Here is a 23,786-nt window from a genome sequence, read left to right as displayed (position 1 = left end):
CTATAACATGACATTCTTCTCTGTCACCCTAATTGCGTCTTAGTGAGAGTAAAAGAGAAAGATCCCCGCAATTTGCGAATTTCGATTTTCGCGGTAGACCCCTAGGGTTGTGTAGTAGACTAGGGTTGGAGCGCCAATTATATTCACCCTTCCCGATTTCAAATATTGTAAACGATGTGCTGATATTTGGTGAAACGGAAAAATATTATTTCTCGCGCCCGAAATCGGGTCTGATTTCAGGCCTGATAAAGTGTGGATGTAATTGACACTTGAAGCAGTAATGACAGCTGTCAATGTCATCTCGTTTAGATCTTTTTATATTTCATAGATCTTGTTGATGGAGCCATAACACGAAAAATTGATTGAGATCTTGTAGACTTGTACATATACATTATTTTGCTCAAAACAATAATAAAAAGCTAAGATAAAAAGTACAAAGATTTCCTATTTAATCTGACGTGGATTATACAAAAAAAAATAATCTATATAGAATTCATAATTGTTCAACGTCATGAATAGTAGATTTATGAATGGTTGAATTCAAAACCCCATAAAATAAGTTTAGTGCTTTTGATTTAATAATAATATTACGAATTTATTAAAATGAGTACCAGCAAGCGCAGATATTCATCCTCTGGAAGCGATAGCGCTGAAGAAAGTCGAAAAAAGGACCTTAAGGAACGAGATGAATTTGCAACACGACTGAAAAAACGTGATGAAGAAAGAGTTAAAAAGGTGGCCGAATCTTCTAGTAAAAGGTCATATGAAGAAGCTGCAAAGCGTCTGAAGTTGGAAGCTGAAGACCGGGACAAGTTGCTACCAAAGCTGCGTGTCCAGTCCCGCCGCAAGTATTTAGAGAAGAGGAAAGATGATAAGGTGGTCGAGCTAGAGGCTGATATAGCGGATGATGAGTACCTCTTCGAAGAAAGCACGTACGTATATTTCATTTAGTTCAATTACACTCATCACTAATTATTTGTCTGAAATGTAACCTAATTCCTTTCGATGATTTTTCTATGCTAGCCAGATGAGGCAAAATTCGATATTTTTGTAGTGTTTTATCTTAATGCATACCTGTTGTCCAATGGGGTAATAATACAATATGTTACTGGTCTATTGTTTGGCTTTTTTTCTAATTATTCTAATAAATATGTTGAATACATTTAATCTATAATTGTACTTGATTGCAGATTAACAGAAAGAGAAAAGAGGGAAAGGGAACATAAAAAGACAATACTACAATTGGCTAAGGAACATGAGAAGGCTAGAGAACTGGAAAATGTCCAGAGATATCACATGCCGCGGGATCTGGGGAAAGGAGAAAAAGGTAGTTTCTGGCCAATTCTTTTACACTGGCCATATCTTTCTTTGCACAATAATCTATAGCTCATTTAATTAGGTATCTTCTTTTCTTTGTCTACAGTTACCAATGTTATTTGTCTGCCACACATTGTCCTTTTAGCAATTATGTTAGCAAACACATTATGTCCTTTCCTCCTCTTCCTTGCCAGGACCTGCTCATATAACCTAGTTGCAGATGGTAGAGAGAGGTGATTCAATGTTCAGCTCATATAATCTGTAGTTCCAGAGCATATACAACTCTAGAAAGACTAAACATGATTACTGTTGCATAGATTTAAGGCTTTATCCTCAGACTAGTTAAAATACTTTTTAAATCTCACTACTCCTACACATTGTTCTAAAGTGTTTGTCAAAATACGAAATATTGTTTTCAGGCGAATATGTTGAAGTAGATGAAAATGAGAAGCTGCCACACTCGGAGCAGCGCAAGTGGGAACAGGAACAGATCAAGTCAGCATTCTTCAAGTTTGGTGCCAAAGATGCCAAAACTCAAAATGAATATGACCTCTTACTTGATGAGCAGATTGACTTCATACAGGCCCTGCAGCTGGAAGGCACTAAAGATAAAAAAGAAGAGAAAGAAAAATCTGAATACCAGAAAATGCGCTTGACAATAGAGGAGACTAAAAAATCACTACCTGTCTACCCATTCAAAGAGTCATTGATAGAAGCCATAAGAAATTATCAAATATTGATTGTGGAAGGAGAAACAGGCTCAGGAAAAACAACACAGATTCCACAATATCTTTATGAAGCTGGATTTACAGATGATGGAAAAAAAATTGGATGTACTCAACCGAGAAGAGTGGCGGCCATGTCTGTAGCAGCAAGAGTTGCACAGGAAATGAATGTTAAACTTGGTAATGAGGTTGGATACAGTATTCGATTTGAAGACTGTACATCAGATAGAACTGTTATTAAATACATGACAGATGGAACACTTCACAGAGAATTCTTATCAGAACCAGATCTGGCCTCATACAGTGTAATGATTATTGATGAAGCCCATGAGCGTACATTGCACACAGATATATTGTTCGGACTTGTCAAAGATATTACTAGATTCAGACCTGATTTAAAGTTACTTATATCAAGTGCAACATTAGATGCAGAAAAATTTTCAAACTTCTTTGATGAAGCACCTATTTTCAGAATACCAGGAAGAAGATTTCCTGTTGATATTTACTATACAAAGGCTCCTGAGGCTGATTACATTGATGCTTGTGTAGTGTCAGTTTTACAAATTCATGCCACTCAACCTCTTGGTGATATTCTGGTGTTTCTTACTGGACAAGAGGAAATTGAAACCTGTGTGGAAATGTTACAAGAGAGAACTAAACGACTTGGCAAGAAAATCAGAGAACTGCTAATTTTACCAGTCTATGCTAATCTACCAAGTGATATGCAGGCTAAGATTTTTGATCAGACACCTGAAGGTGCTCGCAAAGTGGTTTTGGCCACTAACATTGCTGAGACATCACTTACAATTGATAACATTATTTATGTTATAGACCCAGGGTTTGCTAAGCAAAACAACTTCAACTCAAAGACTGGTATGGAGAGTTTGATAGTGGTGCCAATTTCTAAGGCATCTGCTAACCAGAGAGCTGGTAGAGCAGGAAGAGTTGCTCCTGGCAAATGTTTCAGACTCTACACAGCTTGGGCCTACAAATACGAGCTTGAAGATAATACAGTCCCTGAAATCCAGAGGATAAACTTAGGCAATGCTGTCCTAACACTGAAAGCCCTTGGAATCAATGATTTAATACACTTTGATTTCCTAGATCCTCCACCACATGAGACACTGGTATTGGCATTGGAGCAACTTTATGCCCTTGGAGCACTTAACCATCATGGAGAATTGACTAAAGCTGGAAGGCGAATGGCAGAATTTCCTACTGATCCCATGCTTGCAAAAATGTTGCTGGCAAGTGAAAAGTAAGTAAATTCAGTTTTATTAGAAATACATATAGGTGGCTGAATGGATATGCATACAAGTAATTAAAAAGATATAAGTACTAATTTGTTTTTGTTTTCAGATACAAATGTTCCGAAGAGTTGGTTACAATAGCTGCCATGTTATCAGTCAACAGTTCAGTGTTCTATAGGCCTAAAGATAAGATAATTCATGCAGACACTGCCAGAAAGAACTTCTTCCATCCATCTGGTGATCACCTAACACTGATGAATGTATACAACCAGTGGGTCGAGTCAGACTACTCAGTGCAGTGGTGTTATGAGAATTTTATTCAATACCGATCCATGAAGAGAGCCCGCGATGTGAGGGAGCAGTTAGCAGGACTAATGGAAAGAGTTGAGATTGAAATGGTTTCCAGCATTTCTGAAGACTCCAATATTCGAAAAGCAATAACTGCTGGTTATTTTTACCACATAGCAAAATTTTCAAAGGGTGGACATTATAAAACAGTCAAACACAATCAAGTAAGTTTTATAATTTCACAAATAATAACTAAAAAATCATTTTGAAGTGCAATAATTATAAGTTATTTACAAGTAACACAGTTTAGGCATTAAATATATTTTTGAACCCATATGCTTCCTCCTTCTTCTATGACCTTAAAATGAATTCAAACAAATAAACCTTTTGACTCAGTAATTCAACCAATGAGTACAGTCGAGTACACAAACATCCAAACATTTTAAAGCCAACATTCCTTAAATATATTTACATGCCTCTTATACTCTGTATCTTTAATCTTTAGGTATTTAAATAAAAGTAAACAAAATCAACCCCAAATGGGCCCTTAAGCCAGTTGAAGGTAGATGAAAACATTACATGATCAAATAATGTAGATCAAAATCAGGTCATTCAGTGACAGATCCAGGCAGTTTTGTATTTGGTTGGTAAATAAATAAAAATTTATTTATTCATTAGCATACATGTTTTTTTACAATAACAGGGTAGATGTCTCTTTTTAAGTATTCAGAGATACTTGTGATAAGAGACACCACTCTTCCGCAGTAAAGTATTTTAACTTTGATTAACCAATAAATGTTATAACTACCCGAAAATGTAGAAATTGTTTGTTTACTTTTATTTTAATACGTAAAGATACAGAGTATAGACACTGACAATATGAAGGTTGTATAAATATGTTTATTTTAGGAACATCCACTTGTAAAGATAGTTGTGAATTTCAACCATAAACTTTTTTTAATGGGCTAAACTTAAGATCCTAATGATTCCAATCTATATAATACTAAAAATTTGCTTTGTATTTTTTCAGACAGTTATGATTCATCCCAACAGTGCATTATTTGAAGAGCTGCCCCGCTGGGTCATCTATCATGAGCTTGTGTTCACATCTAAAGAGTTCATGAGGCAAGTTACAGAAATAGAAAGCAAGTGGTTATTGGAGGTTGCACCCCACTATTACAAATCAAAAGAATTAGAAGACTCTACTAACAAAAAAATGCCTAAAACTGTTGGAAAATCTGCTAATAGCCAATAAATTTATAATCTAGATCACAGTTTAAAAATCTGTTACCCGTCCTTTCCTTTCCCAGTCCCCATATCTAGTTGGTTCTGGGCCTTTTGGCCCTCCGACCTCCCCTGTATGTGGATTGGTATTATCTGGCCAAGCTGGAAGTGGATCTTCTTTTTCATTAGCTGCAAATTCAGGTTGCTCGCCGAGGTCATTTATTGGAGTAGTTTCTCTTAATTTTTTCCTAAATTCAGCCAACCGTTTCGATTCTGTCTTTTTGGGTTCTTCAGCTTGATTACTAGCTTCAGTGCTTGCAGTATGAGAATGGTTTTTGAAAATTAAAATACCACAGCCTGCAAAGGACCATGCCATGAATAACATGAAAAATACAAGATAAGAAACAAATTAATAACCAGCGATTTACCTCTTGGAGAGATTTTATTAAAAATACTGGTAGTGCGACGTAACATATTGATTGTATATAAATAGAAATTATTGATTTCAGTCTAGTGATCACAATATTTTTGAAATCAGAAAATAAGTCAAACTCTAAACGTCAAATAAGTCAAATTAAAAAATAAAGTGTACTACGGCTGGTACACACTGATGTAAGTGGCGAGATGGGCGAAGCAAATAACAAACGCTATGTAAGAGCAAAAGAATATACAAGATATAAATACGAGAAAATTAAAAAATGCTTCATATTTTAATTTTTATAAATTATTCACAGATTTTATAAACTAATAAACAAGTTTACCATTTTTAATAACAAGTTTTCTTTTGTCTATGGACATATCATATGATCAATGATCGACTGACTGTTTCATTCTTCTATCTCTGGGTAGGAGGATTTGCGAACCGCAGGAAAAGCCAAAACTCCCAATTATTCCCATCACAATGAAGGGAGCCATCTTCAACATCGATTCTGGATATTTGGAGGGATTGTGCCGTGGTTTCAAGTGTGGAATCCTCAAGCAAGCGGACTACTTGAACTTGGTGCAATGCGAAACATTAGAAGGTATGTTTGTTCTCACTACTACTACTACAGGATTTTTACATTTTCTAATTGTAGAAATTGTCTTGAAATAATTATCTTGCCATTGGGGTAAGTAAATAAATGTACAAATTTCGACGAAGGTGACACACCTTGTCGAACTTAATGTTTGTAAACTTGTCTACCATCAGGGACCTTCTTCCTGATGATCACAGCTCAATCAATTTGCGTGCTCTCGCAGAACGCTGTTAATGGTCTCCAATCTTTAATAAATAACAGATTTGCGACACACTAATAGGGATAATCATTCTTTATAGGTATTTCATGCATGTAAAGTTTCTCCTTAAGGGGTTTGGTAATTCCTGTTGAATAATCTATACTTTACCCATATCGGTAGGCTAATTTAATATCCAAAATTTCAAGGTTCTCTGCTGTGGTCATGTGGTCTGTCATAAACAATTATAGCTGATTTTTTTTAACAATATGCAAGATAATTCTCAATTTCTTTGCCCTGAAATGTTATAATGGTGCTATTTGTATGTTTAATTCAGATTTTCAGGTTAAATGGATAGAATATGTTATCAAATGGGTTGATATGTCTGGCTTCATTTTATTTATGTCAACTCTATCTAAGCCAGATATGTCTGTCTCACATACCGTTAAGCTTATCAATACAACTTAAAATGCAACAGACTCTAATTTACATGTTTAAGCCTTATTTCTTATTATTTTAGATTTGAAGCTCCACTTGCAAGGAACAGACTATGGCACTTTCTTGTCCAATGAGCCCAGCCCCCTGGCAGTATCCACCATTGATGACAAGCTGCGTGAAAAACTTGTTATCGAGTTCACACATCTAAGGAATCACTCTGTGGAGCCACTATCCACCTTCCTAGATTTTATTACATACAGCTACATGATTGATAATATCATCCTGCTGATCACTGGCACCCTGCACCAGCGCCCAATCTCTGAGCTGATCCCCAAATGCCACCCTCTGGGCTCCTTTGAGCAGATGGAAGCCATTCATGTGGCTGCTACCCCAGCTGAGCTGTACAATGCTGTCCTGGTGGACACACCTTTGGCTCCCTTCTTCGTTGACTGCATCAGCGAACAAGATTTGGATGAGATGAACATTGAGATCATCCGTAACACCCTGTACAAGGCGTACTTGGAAGCCTTCTTTGATTTCTGCAAACAGATTGGTGGAACTACTGCTGATGTCATGTGTGAGATTTTGGAGGTAATGTTTTTCATCATCCTCATAAATATTAAAAATTTGGTAGTGGGTCTAATTAAACCTCGCATAAGTCTGAGTCTGCTAGTCATTCTAACTTGATTTATTAGTCTCATTCTTAAAACATGATAATATTGTTAAGGGTTTGCTTCATCATTAGGCGGGTCCTCACAGAGCGAGCACATGCGCGAGGCAAATTTCTCGCGCACAAACTGGCCAGTGTAGACATGCCTCGGCTGAAGCGGCGTGCTTAGGCGAGGAAAACGCGCGCGCTGCTTCAGCCGAGGCATGTCTATACTCGCCTTATTACCAAATACGATTTTTCTAAAATGGTGATTTTTGACTTGGCCTAGAATTAAATAGCATTATTGCAATTTTTGAAGCATTGCAACCTTTGTATGAAGAACTGAACTGACTTTCGTCGTAGTTCGTTACACTTTAGTCACATATGTACCCCAGTTTGTATGATAATATGACTGGCATGCTTCATTTTCGCAAATTCTATTAGCAATCTTGTACCTAGAGGTCTGCTGCTTCGAGGCTTTTGTTCAAGAGACTACATACTAAATTAGTTAGTTATTATAAAATGCATGAAAGTTCGAGTCAATTTTAAGTGTTTTGAAACCATGCATATAGATAGGATGTTACAAATTTGCTTTCTATTTGGAAAAGACCAATTTTCAGTGATCTCTTCTATTTATCGTTGTAACGTCGCAGAGCGTGGAACCAGAGTTATTTATATTGGAATATATAATATAATAATAAGACTTATTATGGCGGTAAGAAAATCGTAGTCATCGTACATAGAAACTAAATTACTTACAGCTGTTTTAATTTACAGCTTTTTAGGGTTCCGTACTCAAAGGGTTAAACGGGACCCTATTACTAAGACTCCGCTGTCCGTCCGTCCGTCCGTCTGTCACCAGGCTGTATCTCATGAACCGTGATAGCTAGACAGTTGAAATTTTCACAGAAGATGTATTTCTGTTGCCGCTATAACAGCAAATATTAAAAAGTACGGAACCCTCAGTGGGCGAGTCCGACTCGCACTTGTCCGATTTTTTTCGCTACAGGCCTTAAGAACATACATAAAGGAAACTAAGGAATCGTTATTTATTTATTAACGGTTGAAAATGATTGAATTACTTAATATTATAATCTTACATGATTATAAGAAGGTCCAAAGATTATTTATTGTCGTTAATATATATTATATATAATTTTCGTTTTTTGATCCAATCGTTATTTGACTTAATTAAATTGTAGTTTGAGGCTGACCGCCGCGCTATCATCATCACCATCAACTCTTTCGGCACGGAGCTGTCCAAGGACGACCGCGCCAAGCTGTACCCGCGCTGCGGCAAGCTGAACCCCGACGGGCTGGCGGCGCTGGCGCGCGCCGACGACTACGAGCAAGTGAAGGCCGTCGCCGAGTACTACGCCGAGTACCAGGCGCTGTTCGAGGGTGCTGGCAACAATGTTGGTGACAAGACTCTTGAAGACAAGTTCTTTGAACATGAGGTAAGGTAACCTTAATTTAGCGTAAGTATTAATTTTTAAATTACTAAGTATGGCAATGTCAAATTTCTATGAGAATATGATGTTTATAATGACACTACACACAAATTCTGTCGAAATTGGCGCAAAGTTAGCGTGGACGAACTCTATACCAAAGTCTTATATGAAGTTGTTATAGAGTTCGCAATGGTGACATGTAAAATAGAATTGGACCCGGGTACATCCTTAAACTACGTCCAAAAGGGAGGTATGGGCATTGTGAATGTCATCTCGCTTTGTGTGGTAGAGCACAGTACAGCGGATGTCATTTCAGATCTAGAGCAGAGCCCAACTGGGGAAGGACCTCCACCTTACAGAAAACTGCAGCCAAATAACACTAGAGACTCATAGTGTTGTGTTCCTGCTGGTGAGTAAGGTTGTCAGAGCTCAACGAGGGTGCAGAGTGTTAGGGTTGTAACTCGTCTAGAGTTGCAGGTGTCCATAGGCTACGGAGGCTGCTTACCATCAGGCGGGCCGTATGCTTGTTTGCCATCAACGTAGTATAAAAAAATAATGCTGAGATAACTTGAGTAATAGAGTTCCAACTCCATGACTCAAAATATGTCTATTAACTACATTTTAAATAGGTAATAGTATTCATGCAATATAATCTTCTCATCATATAAAATTTGAGAATATTAACAGAACTTGTCACATTTACAGGTGAGCCTCAACGTCCACGCCTTCCTGCAACAGTTCCACTACGGCGTGTTCTACTCGTACCTGAAGCTGAAGGAGCAGGAGTGCCGCAACATCGTCTGGATCAGCGAATGCGTGGCGCAGAAACACAGAGCAAAGATTGATAACTACATTCCTATTTTCTAAAAGTTTTATGTATGTTTGATTTTCAAGTTACATCCAGAATTGCGTACATTATGTAAATATGAATATTGTTTTCAACTAAAGCGAGGTCAGACATTTACTTCATGAAACAGGAAATAATAATAAATGTTTAACCATTGTTGTTTTCGTGTAAGACAATTATTAAAGTAGGCTAATATTTTAATTATTTCTTGTATGTTAAATAAATATTTATTTCGCAGATTTTATAGTATTATCAATGAAACTATTAAACTCAAAAATGTAAGTTTAATGTTACAAATCGCTGTAATTAATGGGCAACCCATATTTGTAATTTAAAAATGTTGATGAAATTATAACCTGAGATCCTTGTAAGTTATAAAATTAGTTCTATCAATGGAGGAGCATTTAGCTGAACATTGGCTCCATTACAAACCAAGCAGATTCTGAGATGGCAGCACAGCCTTGATGATTTCTAAAATGTTGTACTGGAGAGTTGCCTAACATTATAAGTATGAATATTAATTGTATTAGATCGATTATTAAACTGTATAACTGTTAAAAGTGTTTTTATTTCAATCTTACGTTATTACTAAAGGTGATATAAGGATGAACCGCTTTGTTTTTACTATATTACGTAAATTAAAGTCCGCGAAAATCCGTCCGTTTTCTATATTGGAAATTAAATGATAATCGATAGATGTTTTCGTGAACCAATTTACGAATATTACTCTTCTTTATGAGACATTAGCATAAATTAATACTCTTCAATGCATTACACGTCTAATTTTATATATTAGTAGACCGCGGGCCAGGAGCATATTTCGTCAGTCATCGCCTCCCGGCTGATACTTTGTGAGATGATAGTTTAGATGTTGTTTTAAACTTAAAAAACCGTCTGCGTCGTTCTATCGCGGTGGAATGACCGTCAGCTGTAAAATGAACATGTAAAAAATATGCGGCGTAATCCGTTGATGCCTTTTTAGGCGATTACGCCTGATGAAATGCTACATGCAACGTTTCATTATTTGTTTTTGCTATCATAAAAGGTATAGCGCTTATTTTTTACATGTTCATGCGACCAGCTGATGTTCTTACCACCGCGACATAACCGGCTGACGATTTTTTAAATTAACAACAGCATCTTAACTATCATTTGACAAAGTATCAAAATCAAACGGGAGGCGATGACAATTTTTTTTTGTTTTACGTGTTTCGGTGGCTGCCATTCCTCAACCCGCCAACGGAGCGGCAGCTGACGTCCACGAGGGTTCATCATACCTAGCCGTTAACCACTACACGAGTATTCAGCCGAAAGGAATTGGTCATAGAAATTGTTCCTGGCTCGCGGTCTATAGGGTGTATAGCAAAAAATATTAATCCTAAGTTAGGTACTTACCCCCTCATTCATAAACGTGTACTAAAGTTACGATGCCGCTTATAATCGTTTGTCCCTTTCCGAACGTATTGATATGATGGAAAGGGACAAACGATTATTAGCGGCATCGTAACTTTAGTACACGTTTATGAATAAGGGTTAATAATATCTATCGTGTTACGAAAACTGTAAATTGCACTGATTATATTTGATTCATTCCCAATATACCCATATAAGTAAATAGCATACACCAACACAATTTCATGCATGTAAAGTACGATTTCCACCGAACAGGTGGAGTTGGCGTGCATTTCACATTTGAAAATTGACGAAACTGCAGCCGTACGCAAGCTGATCGCCAATTGCCCAACTCCAGCCTGTCAGTGGGGATCATACTTAACATAGAAATTGCTTAATTATCTTAACACAATGGAATTAGTTATCTAAAGACTAATTAATTACAGTTCCCCACCCCAACTACAAACAGTTTTTTGCACTGCAGAAATCCATTTCTTTTGTTTTGTTTGAAGACAAAACAACAGATATTCATCATTAATATCATTATTCCTACACTTTTGATTTCAAATGTAACTACTAATCATTCTTATATGATCCCGTATAGGTGAACCCTAGCCCTAGGAGAATAAGGAAGGGATTTTTGTAAAACATATATAAAATGTTATATTATAGATCTTTATTAACTATATTTATTTGTTCATTAATTATATCTGTTGCAGGCCCTTTGTGTACTAAAGTTTCTTTTGGCCTCTCTAATAATAAACTGGCATGTGCTTTCCAGAAGTTGTCTTTAAGCATATCATCATGGACATCAACAATCACCAACTTTTGTAAGCTCTCTTCATCATTCATTTTCACAGTTTTCCTTAGCAATACAGTGCCTCTCTTAGATATCTCTGGTTCATTGTTATAGTTTATATTGAATTCTTTAAACAGTATTTCATTTTTATCAGCTGAGACTGTGCCACACAAACGCTTCTCAGCCTGAAACAATAAAGGACAAATGTACCAAATATAATCCCTAATTAACCCTTTGACTGCCAGTCAGCCATAGGCGGCAAATATTACAGTATAAAATGAACCTAAATACATTTTAATTAATTAGATTTAATATTGCAAGTAGGATGTATTGGGATCATTATAAATTAAATTAAATTGCATTTATTTAAGACCAACTAAGGAGTGTTAGTGATAAATTTAATCTTACAACTAATGTTAGTAGGTACACACTTTTTAACTATATTATATATATCAGAGAATTCTGAAAATAAGATGAAAATTACCCAACATTTTATCATAATAAGATTCCGTTTTCGAAATTATTTGACAGTTTTCGACATTTGGAACCACCTCAAAACACCTTAAAATAAAATAGGTAGTCAAAAGGTGAAATATTACTAGAAGTGCTGTAATTCAATTTATTACCTCACTTGGAGTCAAATTTGCTTTTAAAACTAAATTCCAGAATGTTGTGTTGTAAAGGTTGTTTATGTGCACATCTGCTTGTCTCCACTTCATGTAGTCTATTAAATTTTGATCAGATGGATATAAAACCACACGGCCATCGAAAGTCGGCGGATATTGCAACTGTTCGTTTCCAAAAAACTTGTTCCAGTAATAAACGTATGAAGAAGAAAACTTGCTGTTTACCACAGTCAAAAGTTTAGCCGCACGACGTTTGTAAAGGTTTGCTTGTTTTTTAAAAACAAACGAGTATTCATCACTTTGGCCAAATGCCATCAATATCTCGTTAAAGTCTTTCATTACTCGAAATGCCACATAATTCATAAGCTTAAGTGCTCTTAGATCATTAGGTTTTTCAAACTTGTGATCATCTGAAAACTTGTGAAAACACTTGCCGTCTAGCCTCACGACAATCCAGCAATTTGGTAGTAATGTGTCATCTAGTTCGAACTTTTTAACATATTCAAAAGAACTTTTAGCCATTGTTTTAATAATAAAATTACGCCTGGGTTTAAGTAATGATTTTGTCAACCTTTCTAATATAAAAAGCATCTCACGATGTGCCAACACGTAGGTCTCGCTACAGTTTTTGCACCACACCAATGACAGTTGACAGTGAAGTGACAGTGAATGAAAGAATTGAGATCAAAGAGTAAAGTAAGCATAAAGGAAAAGAGAGCCCTCTTGAAGCATTTTAAGGAAACTAATTTCGAAGCGCTATCTCTAATTTGCATCCGAAACTAGCTATGTATGTGTGCGTGCACATCTACATATGCATCCGTATGTGTAGGTACTTTCGTACTACATAATATTAGGTATACTTGGGCGGTTTACAAGTTAATTTTTTGTTTGATTTCTTGTAACTTTGATAGTTTTTTTGTTTACAAGATATCAAACAAAATATTAACTTGTGAGCCACCCAAGTAGACCTAATATTACCTATGTAGAAAAGTTTCAAAAGAATGGAAACCAAAATAAAGACATACTTTATAGTAAAGCAAGTATATGTTTATTGTTTTCAATTTGGTATACAAGGTAGAGTAATAGACTAGGTGTTGTAAGTACTTGAATTATTCATCTTTGTGTACAAAGTTGCATTAGCTTCGTCTTCTGTGACTTGTTTCTCAGTCTGACTTAGAACTCTTTCATGTGATGCGCATAACAGATTACTGACTTGCCTAGTTCTCAACTGAGCATTTCTTCTTTGACCTTTACATCCAACTGGACTTGAATTCAAGATATTCCGGAGGTAAAGTGCACATTAGTAATTTCGTCTCGCTCTCTAGTTCCGTAAACAATTCGCTCCAGATATTCTTTAAAATAAACATATGAGTAATGATGTCATGGTTCGGGTCCTTCTTGTACTAATGAACTTCAGGCATAGGACGTATGTCTTGTCTAATGTCTACGCACATACCTCCATAGATGCACTCTATCTCGTCTAACTTAGCGGCCGGAATCAAATTGCACAAATCTAGGCAGAGTGTCCGCGGAAATGTTTGTCGTAAGCAAAATTAAAATAATCATCGGCTGTTTTCATCGCTGCTTGAGCGCTAAGGAGGATGGTATTTTCTTCTTACCTTCGATAATATCTGAACTTCGCATTGCCTTGAACACTGTTAAAATTTTAAGCCTCCAGGTTTTGTAACATTGGAACTATTGGGATTCTAATTTTCCTATTTGAATTTGACTCGTGTAATGCTTGCTCCGATTTTACTCTGCTTTGCTCTGCAGTTTAAAAATTATAAAATTTATAGAGAAATAATAAGTTCATATCAATCTTCCTTTATAATAAACCTTCTTAATGTTGTATTCATGCCTTTAAATTGTACCGATTTTATAGTAACATCTGGTGATGTAGTGTTTGCACAATCGGTAGTCAACTTTACGCAAAAGTAGGTTATCGGAATCGGATCCCATTAATAGAAACCGCCGCCATCTTTACTAATGTTAACTACATTTCTAAGTGTCGCCCTCCTGGTTGAGATTAACACAGCTCATTCAAATACACGTTCGTAAACTTCGACTTGTACCGTTCGTAGTTATAAAACCCATTACCTTTATAAAAAAAAACCTTTTCATAATGAAATATCAAAATTCCTACATTACAAGTTTTTTAATATCTAATAAAATTAAGTGAATATAAGAACTTATTCCTAACATACAATAGATATATTTTGTACTTACTTACTTACTCCGTTGGCTCAGCGACCCAAAATGAGACTTGGCCTCCGACACAAGACAGCGCCACTTTTCTCGGTCCTGTGCGACCTCTCGCAGATCCGCCTCCACCATGTCGCTCCAGCGATACCTAAGACGTCCGATAGGACGTCCTCCTGCTAGGCGACCCAGGTACGCTCTTTTTACGTTCCGATCGTCGTCCATTCTCTCAAGGTGGCCCAACCAACGGAGTCTGTGGGCTTTTTCAATTCAATTCATTTTTTTTTTCAATTCATTTTTATTTATCAAGTAACATGACTCATACAATTTGTTAGTATACAATACAATATTAATTCTTATATCTAATGTTAGTATATAATTAATAAATTAAACATAATAAGGGCTGCAAGACACATGCATCTCACAGCAACGCCTCAAGTATGGACAGTCGAACCTGTCCGCAATTGAGCGCAGGATGGGGTTGGGGCTGTCCCGCACCCGGCGCACCAGGGATGAGCATCGCTTGCGTATGGTCGCATGAAAGCAATCCATACGCGCCTCCGCAAACATCCCAGATGCGCTACAGAAGCGGGGCAGCCCCACCAACACCCGAAACGCATTATTATATTGTATTCGGAGGGCTCCATAGGCTCTCTGCGTATAATACCTCCATAAGCTGCATGAGTATAAAGATGTACAAAAGGCTCTAAACAATGTGACTTTTACTTCTTTTGTACATCTAGCGAACTTACGGGCGATCATGTTAGCCCTCACAGATAGGGCCCTCCGTTCCCGCTCTATATCCATATTATCCTTCATATCAGATGTCACAATATGGCCTAAGTATTTAAAACTATTCACCCTCTCCAGTGATGAGCCATTTAATTGTATTGGAGGTACCTCCCCTATCCTGTATCCTCTCGGCTCAAACACCATGTATTGAGTTTTTGTGATATTATACCTCAGGCCATGCTCAGTCGCATACTTCTCACATACGAGAAGTAATTTGCGTAGTCCACAGGCCGACGCGCTGAGCAGAACCATGTCGTCTGCATAGCTTATATTATTAATACACACTGAGTCAATATGGCAGCCACATGCATTCCGCACAGCGCCTCGAGAAACCCATTTATATACATGTTAAAGAGTGTGGGCGAGGATAACCCTCCCTGCCTCACACCACACTCCAACCTGTATGGACTCGAGAGAGTACCTGACCACCTTACGCAGTTGACCTGGTTTCCATACATACCAATACCTTAGAATACGCACTGTTTCCGGTGGTATGTTAGTGGCTCCTAATTTTTCCCACAAGATATTGTAGGAAACCAGGTCAAAAGCCTTAGATAAATCTAAGAAGCAAGCGCAAACCGGGGTTCCTCTATCTACATAGTACTTGACAGTGTGCTTAAGGCACAGTATAGCGCTTTCAGTGGATAAACCGGGTCTAAAACCAAACTGGTTATGATGAATACACACATACCTATTCAACTGCGCATTAAGAACACTGTCAAGAACTTTCGCCACTATAGTCGCAAGAGATACTTTACTTTCTCCCATGGTGTTAGGTTCAGCCACTAGGTCTTCAATCTCACGGTTCTTAAGGACTGTCCAACTTCCATCCGGTCTTCGTTTGGGGCCCAGTATTTTACGGAGGATTTTCATCTCGGCAACTAGCAGCATGTTTTCTTCCTTGAGTGTTAGTGTCCATGCTTCGCATCCGTAGGTTAGGATTGGGCGAATCACGGTCTTATAGATTCGGATCTTGGTGCGTCTGCTTAGAAGCTTGGACACTAACACCTTGTGAAGGGCTGCACTGCATCGCAATGTATTCTGGATCCTAATCGTTATATTTTGTACATCCACTTTTTTCTAAAAAGTAATGTGGAATGGAAAGCTTTTTGAACGCGTACTTTTTTTTCGTCCACCTTGACAGGCTAAAGCTCTAAGCCATACTGCCTTATTTGTACACGTACGTTGTTAAAGCCCATTTTTCTCTTTTACTCTCACTTAGACATAATAAGAGTGATAGAGAAAAATGCCCGCAATTGACGAACTTCGATTTTCGCGGCTATAGCCCAGAAAGGACGCTAAGCACATAGATTTCGTTTTCTACCCACCATTTCCTATCTTTATCACACTACATCTAGGTGGGACCGAATACATATTGAAAAGGGCCTGGCAGATGTGATTTCGCCCAAGGCTAGATTAGTTCACGCTACGCCACTGCTCTTTATCGCTCGAATATGCAAATGCAATGGAGAGGTAGATACTTAACGAAAAGAACGACGTGGTTAACGGTAAAGCCTCTCATAGATATACATAGAGTATGTCTTTGTTAATTACAAATCATATGCGCCATCTAGTTCGGCTGTCAAACTTGAATGCATATTATTTTTAGACATTACACCTCCTCTTAGTAACTTTTTTGCCGTGAGTTTTAAAATTTACGTTTTAAATTATAATTATAAAGGCGATTACAAGCTTAGGCAACAACAACAACAAGATTATAGGCCAAAAAGCTAAATGATAGGAAAACTTTAACCAGAATGTTTTTTTTAAGTCGTTTTACATAATATGTGCCGGTGAGTAAGGTTGCCAGAGCTCAACGAGGGGGGTGGGGTTAGGGTCGGCAACGCGCATGTAACTCCTCTGGAGTTGCAGGTGTACATAGGCTACGGAGACTGCTTACCATCAGGCAGGCCGTATGCTTGTTTGCCACCGACGTAGTATTAAAAAAAAAATGTAGTCTGTTACGGTGCTCTGGTTTGGTGGCCAAGAACAAACCTAGGCAACGTACGAGACAAGCTACAAAGACTTCAAAGGCTCGCATGCGCGGCCACCACTGGCTGCACGAGGTCTACTCCGACTGCAGCCATGGAGGTCATGCTAAACCTTCCACCGCTGCAACTACACTTACAGCAAGAGGCCAGTCTCTCAGCGGTAAGGTTACGAACCCTTAAGATATGGTCTAACATCACAGGAGCTCTTCACACAAAATGCCTGGAAAAGGTGTATGACGAATTTCCAGTGCTTAAGTCAGGCACGGATCGGATTCACAAATAAGCTATCTTCGACAAAAGGTACAAAATACTGTTATATGAGGACGACAATTATGAAGGACTCAATCACCGGGAGCTGAGAATCTTCACTAATGGGTCCAAAACAGACAGCGGATCGGGCTCTGGAACCTTCTCAGAAGACCTGAACATGTCAATCACCACTCCGCTAGGAGCCCATAACTCGGTATTCCAAGCTGAGTGCATGGGCATCATAAACAATAACAAGAGCACCCTACAATGGATCAAGGGACACAGTGGATCCCAGGGTAACGATGCTGCGGATAAGCTTGACAGGCAAGGATCGAGTGCGGGGGCGATTGGTCCGGAATCGATTCTTCCGATACCGTTTAGCAAGGTACGCTCAATGCTGCTGGCACGTACAGGGAAACTACACACAGAACACTAGCTGAACCAGACTGGATGCAGACAGGCAAAAGAAGCCATGCCTGGCATCAAGGGAAAGCTCACAAGGTCGCTTCTGCAACTAGGGAAGGTCCGACTGAGTATGGTAACCAGTGTCATAACAGGTACAGGTGTAGGTAGGTAACAGGACTATTTAACAAACATATTTTCACAACAGGTGTCACAGACAGTCCCCTATGCCGAGGATGCATGGAGACAGAAGAAACAGCCTTTCACGTGGTGCTGGAATGCAGCGGAGTGACTCCATACAGGGCTAAACATCTCGGATCCCCGAGAGACCTCCCCGAGGTCCTACTCAACATTAAAGGTTTGATAGGATTCCTCGAGGAGCTGGGCTGGCAGGACTAGCCCACCCACAACATGTCACGCAAAATAGACGCAAGTCGTCGAGTTGCGGAAAATCGCCCGTATATAATACAATACAATAATATGTAGTCTACTAGGTATCCTAAAACAGGAAATATATATAGTTTTAAAATTATCTTTATTTATGAGGATATTTATACATTATATATTAATAAACTTTTCCAAATTAAATACTTAGATGTTTACTATGTCATCTTTATATATAAGATATTTGCAAGTTATATTTTATATGAATTCATATCATCTACATAAGAAGTTTATTGACCTCCTCTGGTGTTCTTTTAACAATATCTTGTGGGTTCACATAACCATTCATAGGGTCGAAAACGGCTTGATACAACTGCCCATAAATAGCCAATATTACTTCAAAGGATCGCTTCTTAACAAACAACTTATGATTGTGACTCAGGAGTAAATTAAGTTGTGGCAGAGTGTACACTTCTGGAGATACAATAAACATATCAAATTTACTCAAGAACATTTTCAGAGTTGCTGTGTCCATTCCTGGAATAGCAGAAATAGGCCCACTTGTTTTTTCCTGTAGAATAGTATAAATAGGGCCCAAATTTAAGTTTGCCACAAGGAAGCTTGCCTGTTCCGAAGTTAATGTGTCTATTTGAGCTTCTGACTGGGCTTGAAGCCTTTCATTGTAATTATCCATGATGGTATGAAGTGATAAGGTACACTGTATGTGGTAAATGCAATTCAAGGTGTACACAGACATGTCAGTAGAGCTGAGATGACAGGCAGTTTCATTGATAGCATGCAGCAAGGGATCCAGGATATGAGTTGTTATAATTTTTTTATCTAAATTATTAATATTATGAGTGGAATTCATTATAGCCAGTAAATCCCTTAAGAAACCCACTAAGTTTGTGACAACTACAGAAGGATTCAGGTCTGATGGTGGAGCTTTAACACCATGGCTTAATTCTCTCTGAATCTTGCTGTCAAGGGTTATTACAAATACCTCCTCACTCTTGTGCAGCAATTCTGTAAAGGTATCAATTAAGTGGCCTTTAGGCATCACTGCCTGAATGACATCTTTGTAGTAGTTAATTAAGTTAGATATAGACCACAGCACCAACGGATCCTTATCAGGTTTCAGTATCAGCTCTGCTCTTACTTTCAATAAGGGACATAATGCTTCTGTGATGGTTGTTAATGCCTGGGTTATTTGATCATTTTTATCTGGCAGATCACAATCTTTAAGCAATATTGCAAGATTTTCTTTTTCTATGGGTATAATTTGATAGACCCAAGTTAATATGTCTCCAATATATCTCTTTGCATCATTAGCATAAAATTCTATAGGCTTGGAACCACTGTTTGCACCCTTGGTGAGAGCATCTATAAACAATTGCACAATGGTGGCTTTCCTGGCTGTGCAATATTCATCTATGATATTAGAGAAAAGGACCTGTCGGTTTTGGAGCTTGGCCAAGGCTCTTGGCACTAGAGCATTGTTGGGCGTGTCAATACTGCGGCAAGCTCCAATGGTCCAATGATAAAGTTTTTCAATAGCCACCTCTTGTTGGATCCCTGTTATTTCCATGATATCAAAAGCTGAAGTTTGATACCAACATTTGACCAATGTTTTGCAATTATCATGAAGCTTTTCGATTTGTGCCAAAGTTCCAAAAAAATCTGAAGTAAGTGGTGTTTTTACTGATACATTATAAATATACTCATTTTGTTCTGAAGAGATATTAAAGTTTTTGACAAATGCATTTACCCATACTAGTTTCTTTTCAGTCTTCTTTCTTTCATCTCTTAATTTGGTAGTTTGTGAAATCAAATGGTGTGTTTTGGTTTTTGAATCATTTAACTTTTTCGACATATCTCTAACTGATGAATCCAAAGCGCTTAAAGAATTTAGTAGTACCTGCAACTTTTCACTTACTTTATTGTACTCGATGGAAATAGTTTTATTTACTAACATGTCCCGTTTTTCTATTTCATTTACAAGCATCCGTCTAGTGTTGGAGGAATTCGTTGTACACAGTCCAGATATTGTATTAAGAGCCTCACTGTTATCAGTCAGTATGTGACTATCAAAAATTTTATTGATTCTTTTCCTTACAGGATTCATATAAATTGGCTCCATGTTACCGGTGGCTAGTTTTGTTTGAATTTATCCAGCAGTGATTAAATAATTTATAAATTATCACGGATACACGTAGCTACTCACAGAGAATCAAAATCGAGTTTATTTTGCGAATTGACAGTGACAGTTGACGTGTATTTTGGGGCAGTGTTCAAAAACAAGATTGTTGAGATGTTTCTTATAGACTTTCAGTAGGAGTAGCAGAAAAAACGCTATGATTGTTTATCCTCGTCACAGTCTCATTTTTTTTATTCCCCACCGTAAATTATAGTATGCTTTATAGTGGGCAACAAATAAACCGAATAAATTACGTAGGTTGGTTTTGGTATGTTGTCAGGAATGTTAAAACATGTTTTTAATTTTGCGCATTGCGTATGGTCTGTCCCTCACAGGCGCACGCAGCATGCGTATAGCACATCTATGTGAAGCTATCATCTATGGTATTTACTTGATTACAGGGGGCCTACCGCGAAAACCGAAATTCGCAAATTGCGGGCATCTTTCTCTTTTACTCTCACTAAGACGAAATTAGAGTGACAGAGAAAAATGCCCGCAATTGACGAACTTCGATTTTCACGGTTATAGCCCAGAACATACGCAATGCGCCAAATTAGGAATGCATTTTGACATTCCTGACAACATACCAAAAGTAACCTACGTGATTTGGTCGGGTTACTTGTTGCCCACCATAAGCCATACTAAAATTTAAAGTAGGGAATTAAAAAAATTAAACTGTGACAATGGAGCGACATGGTGGAGGCGGATCTGCGCGAGCTGCGAGTCGACAATTGGCGAGAGGTCGCACAGGACCGAGAAAAGTGGCGCTGTCTTGTGTCGGAGGCCAAGTCTCATTTTGGGTCGCTGAGCCAACGGAGTAAGTAAGTAAGTAAGTAGTAAACTGTGACAATGACAGACAATCATAGCGCTTTCTCTGCTACTACTGAAAGTTCTATAAGATCATCTCATTCGGACATCTACTAGCTCTACCATTTCATCTCTATACTTATTTTACCTCTATGAACTGGATTTTAGGCGGCATACACACTCATAAGCATCATTGGGCACTTTTAATCTTACGATATATACTTACATAAAAGTGAATCGGCTACGATGAGACCTAACTGTAAGCTTTTCCTGTGTTTTTCCAGTACGCCCATCTGTTATAGCTTAAAGTACGAAGCGATAATAGACGGGCGTACCAAAGGGCTTACCGCAAACATATAAACGACGTGTCGGAAGCCGGTGTTGCTCAAAGTATAACACTATAATACCGAAGTTCGCAAATTGCGGACAAATAACTTCGAATCAGCCTCCTGCAACTACGTTTATTTTGACGTTTACATATAACCTAAAAATTATCTAACGTAAATTGACTAAATTGAACACTGGGAAATATTTAATGAGTAGTGAATTAAACACGCTTACAAATAAGTTGTTAGAAAAATCATGGGGTCTCGCCAAATAACGGAGAAATCCCTGTCTATGATTAGATCGCTACCCCGAATATCACTTGGAAATATACGTGATAACCCAGGCGCCAAAGTTACAGTAAGATTATATATATATTATGATATATTATAAAACCGCACCATTCAATTCTATAATTTATTGTTTTCTTATATGATCAGTTTGGATTACTCAAATAAAAGACACTTAATAGTTTGAGAACTACAACAACACACATAAGGTACTTATGTTGCACTTTACATGATTATTTTCGTTTGTTGTTTTCAGCAAAAAAGAGGTCGTGGGCAGCATGGTGGCGATAAACATGGCGCTGGAAACAAGGGATCAGGGCAGAGACAAAACTACATGCGGCTGGGCTATGAAACTGGCAACAATCCTTTTTACCTAAGAGTCCCCCAGGAACATTACTATAAAGGACACCAGTAAGTGACTAACAATGTATAAGTCAGTTTCTGTTGTTTCTGGAGTTGCAGGTTTTAGATGCGATACATTTTCACATTTATTTGTAGTCGTATCAATTACCTCTGGCTTTTAGTAACTTAGAGCATTTAACAACTGGAGACACCTCGTCTGTAATTTTCTGTACAAACAGTCTTCCGATTTTTGCGGGAAAGAGGCACGTCAAATGTATGGCTATTTGTGTGTAACATACAAAAAGCCGTCTCAGATAAATGCCAGTCCATATAAGGAGTATGGCCATTGGGCTAGGTTTTAACAGAGGGGTAAGTTCTTAAAAGCAACTCCTGTTGTTAAATGCTCTAAGGTTGGCAAAGTTGCGTGGTGATTTTCTATTGGAAGGTAGCTGAGTTTTGAGACTAAAAGTAGTGTAGTAGTAGTAGTTGTGTGGTTGTCTGGAAGAGATCGCTTTTTAGCGATAAGACCGCCTGTTGTTTACCTCTTCTTTATGTGTTGTATTATTTGTACTGTTTCTGTATTGAGGTGTGCAATAAAGTATATTTGTATTGTATTGTATTTTATATATATTACACTTTTATTTAATTAATATAATACTTAAATGAGCTTCATGCAGTCTAGCCTTCAATCAGTCTATTGCTGACCTTAATAACTTCTTACCAACTGCCCCATTTAAATGTTAGACCTATATAATAATAATTAATATTGTTAATTTAATATGCTTATCTTTTTGCTACTGTGAAGTCTTGTTATAAATAAAGTATGAGTTAAGTATCCTAATTTGTGAAATAATTTTTAGTGTTTTTTTTTCTAATTTTACTTTTATTGTTGCAGCTTCAGACGACAATATCCTCCATTGTCTCTACAAAAGTTACAAAGCTTAATAGATAGAGATAGAGTGGACATATCAAAGCCGATTGATATTGCAACTGTTATAAAATCAGGCTTGTACACTTTTCACCCAGATCAAAAGCATTTTGGTATAAATTTGACTGATGAAGGAGCAGATATATTTTCTGCCAAAATAAACATAGAGGTACAATGGGCCAGTGAGCAAGTTATTGCAGCCATTGAGAAAAATGGTGGAGTGATTACTACTGCATATTATGACCCACACAGCCTTTTGCTTCTTAAGAATCCTAAGAAGTTCTTTGAATCAGGTCAGGCCATCCCTCGGCGTATGATTCCTCCATCTGACGCTATTGAGTATTATACAAGTGCAGAATCAAGAGGATATTTAGCTGATCCAGAAAAGATTTCACAAGAAAGATTGAAACTAGCTCAAAAATATGGATATCAATTACCTCAATTGGAAAAGGACCCTAAATATACAATGTTAAGTATTAGGAAAGACCCCAGACAAATTTTCTATGGTCTAGAACCTGGATGGGTCATCAATTTGAAGGACAAGTGTATTCTTAAGCCCAAAGTTGAAGAGTTACTTCAGTTTTATGCTTCTTAATATAATTTATTATAAGAATTAGTATATTGTAAGATATACAAAGGCTAATAAATAGAAACAGAACTAAA

At 37.6% G+C, this 23,786-nt stretch overlaps 6 protein-coding genes across 6 annotated transcripts; 3 read left to right on the top strand and 3 right to left on the bottom strand.

The window, feature by feature from the left end:
* The first annotated feature begins 358 nt into the window (after positions 1–358).
* Positions 359–4,849, top strand: LOC133517811 (pre-mRNA-splicing factor ATP-dependent RNA helicase DHX16). Its single transcript, XM_061851242.1, has 5 exons — positions 359–932; positions 1,191–1,327; positions 1,737–3,300; positions 3,402–3,804; positions 4,611–4,849. The coding sequence occupies exons 1-5, from the start codon at positions 604–606 to the stop codon at positions 4,833–4,835; spliced, it is 2,658 nt and encodes an 885-aa protein (XP_061707226.1). The 5' UTR covers positions 359–603; the 3' UTR covers positions 4,836–4,849.
* Positions 3,815–5,390, bottom strand: LOC133517814 (succinate dehydrogenase assembly factor 4, mitochondrial-like). The gene is made up of 2 exons (XM_061851245.1): positions 5,233–5,390; positions 3,815–5,161 (listed from the first exon to the last, which is right to left on the bottom strand). The coding sequence occupies exons 1-2, from the start codon at positions 5,276–5,278 to the stop codon at positions 4,857–4,859; spliced, it is 351 nt and encodes a 116-aa protein (XP_061707229.1). The 5' UTR covers positions 5,279–5,390; the 3' UTR covers positions 3,815–4,856.
* Positions 5,391–5,622: 232 nt separating this feature from the next.
* On the top strand, positions 5,623–9,961 carry LOC133517812 (V-type proton ATPase subunit d). The gene is made up of 4 exons (XM_061851243.1): positions 5,623–5,826; positions 6,537–7,045; positions 8,306–8,560; positions 9,260–9,961. The coding sequence occupies exons 1-4, from the start codon at positions 5,706–5,708 to the stop codon at positions 9,419–9,421; spliced, it is 1,047 nt and encodes a 348-aa protein (XP_061707227.1). The 5' UTR covers positions 5,623–5,705; the 3' UTR covers positions 9,422–9,961.
* A 1,488-nt stretch (positions 9,962–11,449) lies between these two features.
* Positions 11,450–12,867, bottom strand: LOC133517813 (probable tRNA(His) guanylyltransferase). The gene is made up of 2 exons (XM_061851244.1): positions 12,219–12,867; positions 11,450–11,777 (listed from the first exon to the last, which is right to left on the bottom strand). Exons 1-2 carry the CDS (start codon positions 12,807–12,809, stop codon positions 11,460–11,462), a joined length of 909 nt encoding a protein of 302 aa, XP_061707228.1. The 5' UTR covers positions 12,810–12,867; the 3' UTR covers positions 11,450–11,459.
* A 5,502-nt stretch (positions 12,868–18,369) lies between these two features.
* On the bottom strand, positions 18,370–20,581 carry LOC133517834 (conserved oligomeric Golgi complex subunit 6). Its single transcript, XM_061851280.1, has one exon. The coding sequence runs from the start codon at positions 20,373–20,375 to the stop codon at positions 18,513–18,515; it is 1,863 nt and encodes a 620-aa protein (XP_061707264.1). The 5' UTR covers positions 20,376–20,581; the 3' UTR covers positions 18,370–18,512.
* Positions 20,582–21,672: 1,091 nt separating this feature from the next.
* Positions 21,673–23,786, top strand: LOC133517844 (large ribosomal subunit protein uL15m). The gene is made up of 3 exons (XM_061851293.1): positions 21,673–21,923; positions 22,110–22,264; positions 23,091–23,786. The coding sequence occupies exons 1-3, from the start codon at positions 21,822–21,824 to the stop codon at positions 23,716–23,718; spliced, it is 885 nt and encodes a 294-aa protein (XP_061707277.1). The 5' UTR covers positions 21,673–21,821; the 3' UTR covers positions 23,719–23,786.

The sequence above is a fragment of the Cydia pomonella genome, chromosome 5, assembly GCF_033807575.1.
Source record: "Cydia pomonella isolate Wapato2018A chromosome 5, ilCydPomo1, whole genome shotgun sequence".
In the NCBI taxonomy this organism is placed as follows: Eukaryota; Metazoa; Arthropoda; class Insecta; order Lepidoptera; family Tortricidae; genus Cydia; species Cydia pomonella.
This window is presented reverse-complemented; position numbering and strand designations above follow the sequence as displayed.

Bases quoted from the DNA above. Each gene is read 5' to 3' on its own strand.
- LOC133517811 (XM_061851242.1), top strand. From the start codon at position 604: ATGAGTACCAGCAAGCGCAGATATTCATCCTCTGGAAGCGATAGCGCT. The intron at 1,328-1,736 runs GTAGTTTCTGGC...TATTGTTTTCAG, and splicing joins TCTGGGGAAAGGAGAAAAAG to GCGAATATGTTGAAGTAGAT. The intron at 3,301-3,401 runs GTAAGTAAATTC...TTTTGTTTTCAG, and splicing joins ATGTTGCTGGCAAGTGAAAA to ATACAAATGTTCCGAAGAGT.
- LOC133517814 (XM_061851245.1), bottom strand. From the start codon at position 5,278: ATGTTACGTCGCACTACCAGTATTTTTAATAAAATCTCTCCAAGAG. The intron at 5,162-5,232 runs GTAAATCGCTGG...GGTCCTTTGCAG, and splicing joins TAATAAAATCTCTCCAAGAG to GCTGTGGTATTTTAATTTTC.
- LOC133517812 (XM_061851243.1), top strand. From the start codon at position 5,706: ATGAAGGGAGCCATCTTCAACATCGATTCTGGATATTTGGAGGGATTG. The intron at 5,827-6,536 runs GTATGTTTGTTC...TTATTATTTTAG, and splicing joins GCAATGCGAAACATTAGAAG to ATTTGAAGCTCCACTTGCAA. The intron at 8,561-9,259 runs GTAAGGTAACCT...TCACATTTACAG, and splicing joins ACAAGTTCTTTGAACATGAG to GTGAGCCTCAACGTCCACGC.
- LOC133517813 (XM_061851244.1), bottom strand. From the start codon at position 12,809: ATGCTTTTTATATTAGAAAGGTTGACAAAATCATTACTTAAACCCAGG. The intron at 11,778-12,218 runs GTAATAAATTGA...TTATTGTTTCAG, and splicing joins CAAATTTGACTCCAAGTGAG to GCTGAGAAGCGTTTGTGTGG.
- LOC133517834 (XM_061851280.1), bottom strand. From the start codon at position 20,375: ATGGAGCCAATTTATATGAATCCTGTAAGGAAAAGAATCAATAAAATT.
- LOC133517844 (XM_061851293.1), top strand. From the start codon at position 21,822: ATGGGGTCTCGCCAAATAACGGAGAAATCCCTGTCTATGATTAGATCG. The intron at 21,924-22,109 runs GTAAGATTATAT...TGTTGTTTTCAG, and splicing joins ACCCAGGCGCCAAAGTTACA to CAAAAAAGAGGTCGTGGGCA. The intron at 22,265-23,090 runs GTAAGTGACTAA...TTATTGTTGCAG, and splicing joins CATTACTATAAAGGACACCA to CTTCAGACGACAATATCCTC.